Source organism: Ctenopharyngodon idella, chromosome 8, assembly GCF_019924925.1.
Source record: "Ctenopharyngodon idella isolate HZGC_01 chromosome 8, HZGC01, whole genome shotgun sequence".
In the NCBI taxonomy this organism is placed as follows: Eukaryota; Metazoa; Chordata; class Actinopteri; order Cypriniformes; family Xenocyprididae; genus Ctenopharyngodon; species Ctenopharyngodon idella.
Window position 1 is genome coordinate 166,649 of NC_067227.1, and position 14,735 is coordinate 181,383.

Below are 14,735 nucleotides of genomic sequence, written 5' to 3' on the forward strand. Positions count from 1 at the left end.
TTCAGTAAATTTTATGACACCTACAGTAAATGTTGTATTGTCTTAGCCTATGTTTTATGTTATCAGTCGTGGAATCTAACCATTACACATCTGAGGTAACGTAGTTAGCCTAGTTTATTGAGTATTTCCATTTCATGCAACTTTACATATTTACTATTAATAGTAAAGTAATGAATTAATAATTAATAAAGTTAAGATCATGTTTGTAGCGTGATCCAGGGGATTAAAACGTACAATATATTTCATATATACGTTTTAATCCCCTGGATCACGCTACAAACATAGTGATCTTATAGAACATGATGCATTGCTGTGTCTGTTATCCTATAATTCCCACTTTTGGACACAGTGGCTGTGTTTTTTTGTTTACATAGTCTTGCTTTAAATGGACATTAATATAAGACAACACTACAAAAACAGTTTACTGTCAAGCTGTTATATTCCGTTATATATTTATTGTCCAACATTCCCCATTTTCCTGATGCATGTCCTTAATTTAATTTCATATGTTGGTATTAATTCAGTGTTTATAATGCTAATACTTGAACTTCAAAGAATTTTAACCCAAACTGACTGGGTTTCTAGAGAGCAAAGGTTTTTGTGAAAAAAGTGGAAGACTTAAACACAAAGTGTGTAAAATAAACTGTTAAAAGGATTTGATGATCACTAGTGATAGTATTTTATTCTGTGTTGTCATCATTTAGGTTGGATTTCAGCTTTAATGTACGTTTTTTTTTTTTTTTTTAACAAAGCAGCTGATATTGCCATAGAAACTAGTGGACTGCCGAATCGCTTTCACCCCAAAATGGCGGAAACGCAAGGCCGCTGCTGGGCGCCGGTGTTGCAATGGAACGTTCTGTTGAGTTTCACTTCTTGTCAGTATAAGTTCTTTGCTGGTACTGGGAGGAGGGAAAGCATTTCACTGGTCCTTCATTGGTTCAAACACACCTGCCTGACTAGTTTGTTTAGGTGTGTTTGAACACCAAAACCATTGGCTTCATCATCATCATTCGTAATTCTGAAGTTCTAGATGTGTGTTTGTGAAATAAGTTATCCGTGCATCAACATCACTGCAGAATATCTTTTACACTGACCTGCGCGGTCGGCTTTGAGAGCATCCCACACGTTGCAGTTGAAATCGTCGTAGCCGGCGAGCAGCAGGCGTCCGCTTTTGGAAAAGGCCACGGAGGTGATCCCACAGATGATGTTGTCGTGAGAGTAAACCATCAGCTCCTGATCGGCACGCAGGTCAAACAGCCTGCAGGTGGCGTCATCTGAGCCCGTGGCAAATGCATTTCCATTGGGGAAAAACTGAGAGGAGATAACAAGGTTACTAACTTCACGTGAAACATACGCGTGTATTTCAGGGAGTGCGCGCAGGTGCTGCTTACACAGATAGCGTTGATGTCGGACTCGTGGCCGGTGAAGGTTTGTCTGCACATGCCTTCTCTGACGTCCCACAGCTTAGCAGAGGCGTCACACGCGCCTGACACAAACAGACGGGTGTCTGGGGCCAGAGACAGTGACATCACATCACCGGTGTGACCTGCGAACGTGGTTGTCTGCTGCCCGGTCTCAATATCCCACAGAGCACTGGAAGAAACAACAAACAAAACACAATGCAGGAAGTTCCAGTTATTGTTATTAGTATTGTGAAATAGTAAGCTAATAATAATAAAGTACACTTTTTAATCAATGTTTATATGATTTCATTCTTTTTATATGGAAGCTTCTTTCTGACCCGGAATAAACAAACTATTTGCGACTTGCCAGAATCATAAGTTATAAACTCAGAATTGCAAAGAAAAAAAGTCTGGATTGTGGGTTTTAAACTCGGAATTGCGAGGAAAATACTCAGAATCGTGAGTCAAACTCGGAATTGGAAGGAAAAAAGTCAGAATCGTGAGTTATAAACTCAGAATTGCGAGGATCACATTTTTTATTTTTTAATTCCATGCTGGAAACAAGCTTCCACAGTTTTCACATGTGAAAAAAAAAAAAACAGATAAAACTCAAAGAGCTGCGAAAGGCTTCTTTTTGAAAAACTTAAGAGTTGTAAAGATAGCTGAACTCCATTATTATCATTATTTGAGTCGTTTATAACCCCTAACAATTGGTAAAAGTGTTGCTGTTTAGTGGTACAAACATAACAACCTGTTTAAAAATGATCATAACCACATATTTATTTCCATTTATTATTGTCTCGTAATGTGGCCTGTTAACAGATCTGATACAGCACTCATGAAAATAACGGAATGCTACTATAACATTAAAAACACCTCTTGTGAAATTACTTGGGTTCATTTAGAAACAAAGCAGACAAATTTACAAGAACATCAGTTTCTATATATGCATTGGCCGAACATATATTCAAGTATGTTGACAATGTCATCGGTAAACTATAAAGCTGATAAGCATGAGTGTTTTGTTCTAAAGCAGTACCCAAACTCACCAGCTGGTGTCGCCTGAGCTAGTGACAATCTGGTTATCATCCAGGAAACGGCAGCAGGACAGATAGCCTGTGTAAAGACAGCAGTTAAATGGCAGGAAGGAGAGCAAAACACGACACAAATTCAGCCCAGTTCTTTAAAAACACTAAGGCTTAAATGTAGATACAAGACTTTAGAAAAATGGTTACCTGTGTGTCCAGCCAACTCACGGCTGACACGCACGTTCCCCTCACGGGTCTTTAGGTTGTAGATGGAGCAAATGTTATCCAAGCCTCCACAGGCCACATAGTTTCCAGACGGCGCATATGCACAAGTCATCACCCACGAGGAGCGCAGCGGAATAGCGTGCACCTACACATCAACACATCAAAGTGGTTTAGTTTTCATATGACACATTCGCTGCCAATGTTGAATCTGTATCAACTAGTTTTAGATTTATGAGAATATAAAAACAGGTTTGCCGGCTCTACTTGTGTCATTGCACAATCATCACAGGAAAGAAAGGAATTTCGATCGTGGTTTTGATTCCTCTAAACAATTCCGGTTCCTTTAATGTTTCATTTAGGAGCTTTGAGAAATAAATATTTGGAGGCAATGCTAATAATTTCTGCCAAATAGAGATCACCCCCATTTAGACTTGTCAAAGGTACTGGTGCCAATCAAAACTCCTGAAATGATAAAAATAAACTGCCAGTCTTTGTTTAGTACCGCTGTTACAGAGTACCGACATAATTTTGTACCTGCTGATGCTTATTTGTGTCTAAGGTTTCCATTTACAATGTATTTCTCAAAGCAGTGAGCATTGTAGCCAATCAGACATGTCTACTGAGCTCATGAATTGATCAAAATATGCATGTTCATGAATCTGTTCATTATAACCAAGTACAGGGGATGGATAATGAAACTGAAACACCTGGTTTTAGACCACAATCATTTATTAGTTATGGTATACTAATTTGTAAACTAATTGTTTGGTTCCTATTGCGGCCAATACAGCATCAATTCATCTTGGGAATGACCAATACAATCCTTCACAGTGGCCAGAGGGGTTTTTGAACCATTCCTCTGCCAGAATAGTGTTCAGGTCACTATGTGATGCTGGTGGAAGAAAACGTTTCCTGACTCGCTCCTCCAAAATACCCCGATGTGGCTCATAAATATTCAGATCTGGTGACTGTGCAGGCCATAGGAAATGTTCAACTTCACTTTTATGTTCATCAAACCATTTCGTCACCAGTCTTGCTGTGTGTATTGGTGCATTATCGTGCTGATACACGACCACCTTCAGGATACAATAGCCGTGTTTCCATTGTCGGGCCAAAGGCGAGCGTGCTAGTGTGTACCAGGGCCAGTCGTGTTTCCACTTCTGGGGCTTTATCGGGCCTCATCGGGGCTTCCTCGGGGCCAACGGTGAGGGTTTTTGGCCCACCAAATACCTTGATCCAAAGCGGAGGCTTGAGGAGTGGTCATGGACAGAGGCGGAGTTTACCTGAGTCAGGAGACGGTCAACACCGCTGCTCATTTCCTATGTTATTATATCAGGCTACCAGCTAACCTCAACATTTAAGACACTTTAAACAATTTTCAGCTCAAAACTCACTTTCAGACACCAGCGAGTGTTTGAAATAACTTCCTTGCGATCCAATGGGGATTCTGATCACCGTGCGAGGCAGAAATATACTTATATGCGATGCTAAAGACTACTTATGCTAACCATTTTGATAATAAATACACACGTTTATGGAAAATACCAGAAACTGCTTGGGGAATGTAGACAACTAATATATGATTATAATCGTGTATTTATTTGGTTTAATGTTCTCTTCCCTGTGCCTTTGTTGATACCGGACTAATGCATCCGCATCTGTCGTACACTCCAGCTAACTCGTATAACTCATAACTCCTTTTTTCCTCTCGTGAGCTCCCTCTGTTGCTCTGGCTGAAAGAATAACATTATAGAGAGAGATCGCTCAAAACTCCTCGGATTGCAATCATCGCATAATTTCGAGGACAATCAATAGAAATGCTCAGAAATGTGGCGTAGACATATGATATTTTATCAATGTATTTCTAAATGTGTAAGCCTTTGGATTTTAAATTTTAAAAGCCTTAATTGAGTTGTTTTGTGCATTCTTGTGATCGTAAATAAATGGAAGCAGGTGCAACTAAATAGGTATGTTTTCTTTTTATGTGAAATGGTAAAATCCAGTTTGATTCAGCATGGTTGATGTGAGCTACTGACACAAATTAATAAATTACTGTTACTGTAACGTTTTTAATTATAAAACATTGGTCAAATACTGATGTTGGAATCTTAAGTCTTTAATTAAAGACCAAACGTTCACTTCAGTCATGCTCATTTTGTGATCTAGCTAGTTCTCAGTCAGCTGGTGTAATGGTGGGGTTATGTGACCTCGCTCTATGGAGGTGTGTCAAGGGCGGGTTTTAGGGCAGCGCTGCGGGGCTACTGGCCCGACAGTGGAAACGCGGCTAATGTTTGAACCATTAGGTGCACATGGTCCTCCAGAATGGTTTGGTAACAGTGACGCACCCATCAAGCACAGTATGGAATGCCATGATGTTGCAGCCCAAACCATCACTGATCCACCGCCTGTGCTTCACTCTGGGCAGCAACAGTAGGGCGTTAAACCTCTTTAGGGTTTCTCCACACCGTAACTCCAACGAACATGGAAAAGACAGTGAAGGTGGACTCGGAGAATACATGTAACCAAAGGTTTGGCTATAGCAGCCCAACCATGAATACGGACTCCCGACTAACAGTTTAGATCGAAACAGGAGAGTCGAGATGCGCAATTAATTCTGCAGTGAGTTGGGCAGCTGTGGTTTTATGTTTTTTGGATACAATCCGGGTTAGTACCTGGACATCCCTTTCAGACAGTTAGTCCTGTTGGATGACGTTCGTCCTAGAATGTGGTGGTATGCCGAAATTACCCTGAATACCATCGCTCTCAATACACCACAAAGACTTGCTGTCCTGGTCACAGATGAGCCAGCGAGACGTGCACCAACAATTTGTCCTCTTTCGAATTCTGATATGTCTCCCATTATGTTGCAATATTTTATGTACAGCTGTGCTATTGCTCTGCTAATTCAACCTTCACACTATGCTCTTACTGAAGGAATGTAAACTTAGTGAAAATATATATAGGCGTGAAACCACCAACAATATATTGGCCAGTGTTTCAGTTTCATTGTCCAACCCCTGTATAAACACAATGTAATTAAGTGATTCACCATGCAGTCTAGACACTTTATTATCATAATGGGAGTTTTCTGTAAGAGTGCAGAACTCGCGCTGAAGTGAAGTGATTGACAGCTTCAGTGTGACTGACAGCTCGTTTTTTCCTCCTCCAAATATTAAAATAGTTTATATAGATTATATAGTTGGTTTTAAAAGCATCACAGGATGCACATCATGAAATCAGTTGAGAGAATCCAGGCTAAGAAGTTATTTAACATGTTCAATCACTAAATGAAACCATCAGTTCACACATGGCATTGGCTTTCACTTTTACCTTGTTTGTAGTATAGCTGTCCCAGATGATAAGTTTTCCATCCTGGGAAGCACTAACAAGAAGCCTGAAAACACAGAGAGAGGGTGTAAATAAAGAAACAGAGAACAATGAGCATAATGATCATTTTGTGAAGTCTGATCAATATAAAATGTATATAAAACATGCCGAATAGTGAACGCAAAGTGCTCCGGTTTCAATGTAACTAAAGATTTAAGTAATTAGAAATGTTCGTGGTAGTTACAGCTTCACACAAAGTTAAATGACAGGCAGTGACACAGATGAGGAGATGAGCTGCTGCTTCTATTTCTATGAAGAACACAGGCACTGAAATACACACGGATCCTCTAAGGATTTCCTTAATGCCAAACGTGTTTAATCAGACCACCTTAAAATAACATGTAATATTCATCATTATTAATTATATCATCTATTTTCACTATGATTTGTGTGTATTCTATTTTAGCCCTAAATGGAGGTTGGTGTGCTTAGATTAGAGATGCATGATATTGGAATTTTGCCGAAACTCAATATTTTTCAACTTATTTTTCAACTCTTGCACACGCGAGTTATCGCAGGCACATGATCAACGTGTTATCTGAGCAACGCACGTCAGCATAATTTTTTTATATCGGGCTGATGCCGATTATTACATTTTAAGCCTATATTTTCTGATTCCGATGACGTTCCAATAATGTCACGCATCCCTATTTTAGATGAAGTATTTGTGATGAATTGTAAGTCACAACAATCTCATGATATGAGCACTGCCATTGATTCATATCCTATGAAGAGATTTTTTTGTTTTTCACTGCTTCGGCAGGTGTCATGGTCAACACGGGGTGTGTTTTAGGACACATGATCATCTTTGACGTGTTGATCAGCCTGCTGGAGATCATAAAACATGACTCCTCTGCACTATTATCCTCAACACGGATGAACCGTCACAGCTGTACTAGTTCATGGCACAGGGCTCATGGATCACCTTGAGTCAGTGCCCCAGTGCATGGCGTAGATCTTCGCCAAGTGGCCCCTCAGTGTCCGTCTAGTGCGCATCTGAATCCGCCCCACAGGCTCAATATTGGCTGTGATCTGCCAGAAACACATGAGAACAGAATCTAATTGAAAAGACACCCAAATGAAACTCTATCTGAATACGACAACATGATTTGAAAGTCTTACCTGAGAGAGGGTGGCATCCGCACATGCTTTCCGTGCATCCTTGAGAAGTAAAACACAGATAAAGCCACATTTACAAATACAAAACTTTGGACAGATGCAGAAGTAAAGATGCAAAGAAGTGTCATAACCAGGCACCATCCAGAAAGCGTGAAGCCTAAAGTGTGCTTCGGTTTTCCATCTCGAGGATTTTGTGCCAATGTGTCACATGACTGAAATTGTCCTGAGTGAGCGGCAAAATGTCTTGTTGCTTGTGGCAGTTGATTAAAGCCGGGTGCACACTGTACGATATATAATAGTCCTTTGTGACTGTTGCTTGTCAGACTGTTCGACAGTCAAGATGCGTTAAAAATGGACGCACGCTAGAAGACTCGTCTGGAGTTTCATCATTAATCCATGACTTCTGTAACTGCGAGCTGTGTGTCAAATCTTCTGACACTTCCAGAATTTCGTCTGAGTTAAAAGTTGATCGCAATAGTCATTAATCAGCTGTCGGTGAACATGTCAAACTAACGACCAAAGACTTCAGATTTTGGCCTAGGATCAGAGGAATCTTAAAGGGTTCTCAGCATTTGTCTCAGATGGCCAAATTGTGACCAAAATCCCTACAGTGTGAACCCATCTTAAGATAAAAACTCACCACTCACTCATCAGGCCTGGTTATGACACTGCATGTCAGTGTTTGAAATAAAAACAAACAAATTTGTGACAAAATCAGCGAGGGAGCGTAATGAGTGTTGCTAATGATAAATATTACTTAATACAATCTTCATATTACATTCCTGCAAAGAAAATTTACTAGCAATTGCTGTCCTGCTGCAAAACATGAAGGTAAATAAGAATATTACCACAAAAAATGCAATTTTTTTCTGGACAAGCAACGTTTTTACTCAGACAAGTGAATGACCGATTTGTTTGTTAGAAGGACAAGCACATGGCAAGACTTAAAGGATTAGTTCACTTCGGAATTAAAATTTCCTGATAATTTACTCACCCCTATGTCATCCAGGATATTTTGTGTTTCTTTCTTCAATCAAAAAGAAATGAAGGTTTTTGATGAAAACATTCCAGGATTTTTCTCCATATAGTGGACTTCACTGGGGTTCAACGGGTTGAAGGTCCAAATGTCAGTTTCAGTGCAGCTTCAAAGAGCTCTACATGATCCCAGACGAGGAATAAGAGTCTTATCTAGAGAAACCATCGGTCATTTACTAAAAAAAATAAAAATTATATACTTTTTAACCACAAATGCTCATTGGAAAGGTACTCACGTGACCTTTCCAACGTGATTACGTAATGCGTGGTGCATCACAAAACTAGTGCAATTTGTGGTTAAAAAGTATATACAGTTTTTTTGTTGTTGTTTTTTTTACAAAATGACCAATGGTTTCTCTAGATAAGACCCTTATTCCTCGTCTGGGATCATGTAGAGCTCTTTGAAGCTGCACTGAAACTGACATTTGGACCTTCAACCCGTTGAACCCCAGTGAAGTGCACTATATGGAGAAAAATCCTCAAAAACCTTCATTTCATTTCTTTTCAACTGAAGAAAAAAGACATAAACATCTTGGATGACATGGGGGTGAGTAAATTATCAGGAAATTTTAATTCTGAAGCGAACTAATCCTTAAATGTCGAGTCCTGAAAATGTATCTGATTAATGTAGCCTCAGTCCCGTCCCAGTTGTCATACTGCGATGTGTGGCAGTGTTCGGTATCGTAAGGTGTATTGAGTGTCGAGCATGTGTATGACATGTAGTGCATGCAGTGACTGACTCTGATCTGGTTTTTCAGCTGTTCAGCCTCCTGACGCAACTGGTCGAGTTCGCTCATTTTCTTCTGCTAGACGATGGGCTTCACTCCGTCCACTCACTGCCGCTCGCACTGATCTGAAAAACACACAAAACACCATTACTCTATTGACTGCAGATTACATGTATGTACATTGTGTGGCAGTGTTTAAACAAGATGAATTTAAAGTTGCTGAACTGCCATCAAAACATGTTCTACTTCTGTTGGTCCAGCTGTTTGGGAACATAACACACCCGATGTGAACGCCCCGCATCAAACCTGTCTGATCAGAGCGGTGGACACCAAGTCTCATTTATTCCCGAGCCTCATTATACAGCGCTTCTGACTAGCCGTTCAACCCACAACATGCACAAACACAGCTGACATCAGCGCTATAGTTAGAGCCCCGTTTCCACTGGACACGGTGAGAAAAGACATTTCCAACACTAATGAAGGGATGCGAGCACGTCTCTTTCTCCGCCTGTGTCCTTGCCAACCCGTGAAGCTGTTGCTTAGCAACAGTGTTGTGCAGCGAGCCTGTGCTAAAGATCACCATTACTGCATGTCTCCCGGCAGCACAGCACAACACAATCACAAAGCTACACAAACACTTCACAGCACGAGCACAGATAATCGCATTACTGTACAGTGAATATGATACACTGACGTTTAATTAGATCCTAGTTTGATCGGGTACACTTTCGAAAAAAACAACAGGGATGATATTTGTGATGACTATTGACACAAACATTTGCATGTCGTCAATGCGATGGATTTTTTAAGGAAAGGTGATCTAACCTCTTTTCATCGCACTGTTAAGAAATCTTGTCAACCAATAGGATTTGCGCTTTGGGTCACATGCTCAGAGTCGCTGCTGCTTCATACTCGTCTCTGTTCTCTTACATTTATTGTTGTTTGATAAACACCATAGCGAATACAAAAATCTGAACGTCCCACCGTCTTAGTGCAATATGTTGACATCATAATTTGACTTCTCCGTAACAAGTGGGTGTCAGAAACTGAAAGTTGTGCACCGCTGTATTTCTGCTTTTCAGCCCGTTTGCTTTTTTCCTCACATTGGTCTGAACACAAATTTCATGCAAAAATCGGACTGAATTTTCTTGCTTTCCGTAAAAAAATACCCTGAAATAAGCTGAATATCATGGCAGAAAGTTTAAGTAGGGCCCTATGATTTCCGCGATGCAGAAAACGTGGACGTATTCACGGAATCAAGTCATAAAAATGGAATTTACTGTATAACACGGAATTTGTCGGAAGTTTTGATTAATAAAAAGTAGTTTAGTACACTTAAATCAAATTGCAACAGACCAGTTTCTGTAAATTAAACCGCAAAAAGACTATTTAAATATGAATCCTGCGTGTTCTGCGTGTCTCTGTGTAAATGAATGGTGTAGACGCACTGTTTCATTTACCACACACACACACACACTCGCAGTGTGTTCAGCCTCTGCCGCCTCACCATATGAGGACATAAACGCATGAACTTCATCTCCAGAGCCGTTCTGAGTCACTTCATGAGCATTTTACTGTTTCATTTGAGAAAAACTATCATTACATCAAAAACACAGGAACTAAAAGCTCTTCACAAGAAACCGACATAAATATATTACTATTGTAAAGTAGAATGTAGCTACGTCACAACGTAATAATAATACTAACACTAATAGTAAGTTATTAAAACTATTTTTAAGGAATAATCAATTTTTTTTCCCCCCATGTTTTAATTTTGTGCAAAATGTGCAGAACTTTGTTTGACCAAAAAATGTTTTTTTAATTTCATAAGATTAAAAGATAAATTAATGTTTTATGCCTTAATTTGATTGCCAGAAAAATTCAAATACAGAATTTCTGGGGAAAAAAAATAAAAAATAAAAAAAATCATAAAACATTTACCCTAAAAAAATTTATAAATTTTGTTGTTTTTATGAATTCAAGACATACTTTTTGATTATTAAAATTTAATTAAACAGTTAATTATTAAAATGGAATCCAGCAAGCTTAAAACAAGGAGAAAGGAGAAAAAAAAAAAAAAAAAAAAAGTATTTCATAGGGCTCTAAAAATGTATTTTTTGTTAAACTTTTAATAAATTGTTGTTAAGTTTCATGATTTAAATTAATTAGACATGTTTTTTGATTACTAAAATTGAATTTAAGCATTAAAATCCAGTCCAAAAAAATTAAAACAAAGAAAAAAACGGAATCTATAAAATTAAAACCTAAAAAAATGGAATTTGGAAAAAAAATAAATAGAAGATTTCATAGGGCCCAATTTAAGAATAGTTTCATGATCTTTTGTCTCGTGGGTATGAGCGTAAAGACAGATGTTTTACTAGTGTCTCATTTAAACATCAGTGGCTCAATCAACGCTAGAGTTACGGTAACTTCCTTGAACCAGTTCAAACTGTCCATTTTCAAATGATTAATTTTCATCAATCAGATGTGTTAATTTTTTTTAAACATTAAAATGTTTAGTTAAAAATACATGTGGGTAAATTTTGCCGGTTAATCCTATACATATGGTCATCTTGCCGCATAAAAAAACTGTGCAGAACAAGATTTTTACAGTTTTTTTTTTTTTTTACATCTCGCATTAAACATATCGAACCTAATTTGCAAGACACACATATATAAATTCACAGATATACAATTAGCTTTTTTCCAATAGGTATTTCTCATTCAAACAACTAAAAGCCATAACAAAAATATACCGTACCCGTAAAATAATATACCCGTACCTGGTGGTTTTACTTCCGTACTTTCTGTATTTCACCAAAAGAAATCAATCCAAAGGTAAAAACTTGTTGAATTTTGTGGGTCAATAGTTGGTTCGGTGGTCAGAGAGACCAGAGGAAAGTGCGAGTGGACATAAGACACAGACCTCGTCCCGTTCTCAATGTCACTCCTGTAATCCAGGGACACAGTTGATTCAGCGCGTCCGCACAAATCCGGTTAACGCCAAATCTGCTGATGAACTCTCCTGCTGACCCAAATCCACTGCAGACACTTTCACTCACATCTCACATCAAAATGAACAAGAACACAAACCTCTGACCAACATTAGTAACTAGTGTGAGTCTTTGAGGACACACTCCCACAGTAGCAACATCTTGGCTTATTCAGCACAACTAGTTCTAGTCACTAAACAAAGTCCAACTGGGCACAAAAAGCCATCAGAGGACCCACACTACCAAAAAAAAAAAAAAAAAAATTCCTGTTCCTGTCCGGCCCTCAAATGACCATTCCCTCAGGTGTGGCGTTTTATTTCTAGAGGAAAGTAAAGCCTTACCTGGATTCTGTATTCCCAGACACAGCTCCTGTGTCTCCAACAGCCAAAGACCTTCTGAATAGATCTACACTGGATGAACACCTCACCTGAGCACCAGCTGCTGATTGGCCAGCTCCACGTTTAGACGCAGAGCTGCGGTTTAAGCCTCACATAATCCAGCTGATAAAGTGTCACGATAATAATTTTGCTAATACAGGGTCAGCTGCCGCATCAACCTGAATACGGCTTTACCTTCACCTCAACAACACTGCAACTCTAAAACCACACAAATTCACCTTTCAAATACACAGTGGCAAGACCAGTCTAATTTTCACAAAAGCATTCTACATACACAATGGTTATGACATAACCAGTGGACTCATGAGCACACTGGCCATTGAATTTGAAGGAACACTGGAGACAAAAAAGCAGAGCTGATATCTAATGAGCTTCTGTAATCTAACAATATGCAGGGCTCGACAATAAGGATTGCCCGGTGGCCCGGGGTCGGAACTGTCACTTGCCCGATCGGGCCAGTGCTGTAATGTCACGTAAGTTGATAATTTGCGCGTTTTTAAGCCTTGCCAACTTAAATATTTAAGCGCAAGTATATGCGAAAGTACTCGCATCTCTCAATTCGGTACTCGTGCACTGTGAGATAAGTTTTGTGTGAGCAGTAACACAGATCCAAAACTCTTTAATGTCTTCTTGCACTTGAACGGACATATTCACACAAAAATGTCAAAATGCCCGTCTTGTCGAGTCTCCTCGTAAACAGTTGGTTATGTCTTAAGTGAATGTAAAGCTGTGAGAAAGCGCAAGTGTTACAGTATATTGGATCCGTGCATTTGTTCTTAAAGTGACAGCAGACTAATAGTCCTGCTGCGCTGCTGTCTGTGTTTTAATGTTAATCAAACAAGAGACAAAAAAAAAAAAAAAGTCACTAACTACTCGACTGGATATAATTTTTATAAGCATTAAAGGGTTAGTTCAACTACAAATGAAATTTGTCATTAATTACTCACCCTCATGTCGTTCCACACCTTTTGAGGTCCAGAAAGGTAGCAAACGTGTACAGCATCGGCCAATACTGAGCCGACGTTCACACGTAAAAACTGAAGTGCTGCACTGCGATGTTCACTATGTCAACTGCGTATGACAACAGTTCAAATTGTTAAAGTCGTTATTTTTGTTTTTGCGCACAAAAAGTATTCTCGTCGCTTCATAACATTAAGGCTGAACCACTGTAATCACATGGACTATTTTAACAATGTCTTTAACACCTTTGGTCAGAATCCAAAATCTTTTTTTTTTTTTTTTTTCAGTCAGTCTCACAAATTCTCTAATTATAACCAACAGTGTAAACGACAAATAAGAGATTCTCCGTGAGCTCAATGAAGTGACGACAGCTCTGTAATGGGAGCGCTCTCTGCTTGCTTTCTGTTTATAAGACCTTGACATTAAGAATAGTTTTGTTTTTCATGCTGCTAAGAGGACCATCAGCCACTCACACACTGCAACTGTATTAAATGACGCAAAAATAGTTACTTCGTTTTTAACGTACGCGCAGTCTCACACAGGTGTTTGACACACGAGAACACTTCATCGTTGTCCAGTCTCTGTGCTTTTTCACTCTAAAAGTTACGATAATAATATCTTTGTACTCATTTTAAAATAGAGTTGCTGGTATCTTTTAATTTCCTCACACAAGCGCTCGTCATCACGATCGGCTGTTGTGTTTGTTACTCTTGCTCAGTCTTCTCGGTTTCTTTTCAGACGTTTCAGTGCTGACACCTTGTGGACAAACTAAGTTAGTGCAAAAACTATTCAAAGCGCACATGCACAGTGTACATTGTTCACTGAGGTTAGGAAGACCATGCTGCATGCGTACACAAAGCAAAATTTTCAGCAACAAAAACTAATTCCAAACCACGAAACAATTGCATGTCTTTGAGCAACACAGTGGTATTTCATTTCTGAATGAATCTGCATCTCTGAACAAAACTTTTGAGTAAGCAATTCAATAAGCCATGTCCATCTGATGGCCTCAATTATGCAATTGCAGCGTATCAAACCGTCTGTGTAAATACACCTAAATGACTATTTTTAAATATGTAATCTGTCAGTTAAAAAGCTGTACCCACAACACCTTTGACATTTGGCTATTTTGCTGACCTACACATGTCTGGACACTGACGCATGCTTTTTGTAGCTATATTCTAGGTGATGTCTTTTTATTCTAGCTAAATGTGTTTATTAATGAATGTCATTTCACATCAAAAAGAGGAGAGGAACGTGTCAGATAAAGGTGCAGTACCCTGTGAAATCACAAAATAAAGCCAGAAACACAGTGGAGAATGTAAAATGTTTTCTCTGGACAGTAAAGAGTGGACTTCTGTAGTGGGCAGGAAAGAAATGTGATTGTAAGAGCTTGCTGTAGAGAGGTGTGTGATGAATTGAAATGTTTAAGGCCTCAATTTTACAGTATATTAGCCTA

The 14,735-nt window shown here is 39.0% G+C and overlaps 1 protein-coding gene across 1 annotated transcript in view; it reads right to left on the bottom strand.

Annotated features, from left to right (window-relative positions):
- The window catches only part of gnb1a (guanine nucleotide binding protein (G protein), beta polypeptide 1a), a 43,076-nt gene that overhangs the window by 3,529 nt on the left and 24,812 nt on the right, over window positions 1-14,735 (bottom strand). Inside the window, exons 2-9 of the mRNA XM_051902820.1 lie at window positions 8,938-9,050; window positions 7,166-7,204; window positions 6,969-7,075; window positions 5,987-6,050; window positions 2,639-2,801; window positions 2,453-2,519; window positions 1,392-1,593; window positions 1,095-1,311 (exon numbers count right to left, since the gene is read on the bottom strand). Coding sequence (XP_051758780.1) covers window positions 1,095-1,311; window positions 1,392-1,593; window positions 2,453-2,519; window positions 2,639-2,801; window positions 5,987-6,050; window positions 6,969-7,075; window positions 7,166-7,204; window positions 8,938-8,994 — 916 coding nt within the window. The 5' untranslated portion in view covers window positions 8,995-9,050. The remainder of the gene's footprint in view (window positions 1-1,094; window positions 1,312-1,391; window positions 1,594-2,452; window positions 2,520-2,638; window positions 2,802-5,986; window positions 6,051-6,968; window positions 7,076-7,165; window positions 7,205-8,937; window positions 9,051-14,735) is intronic.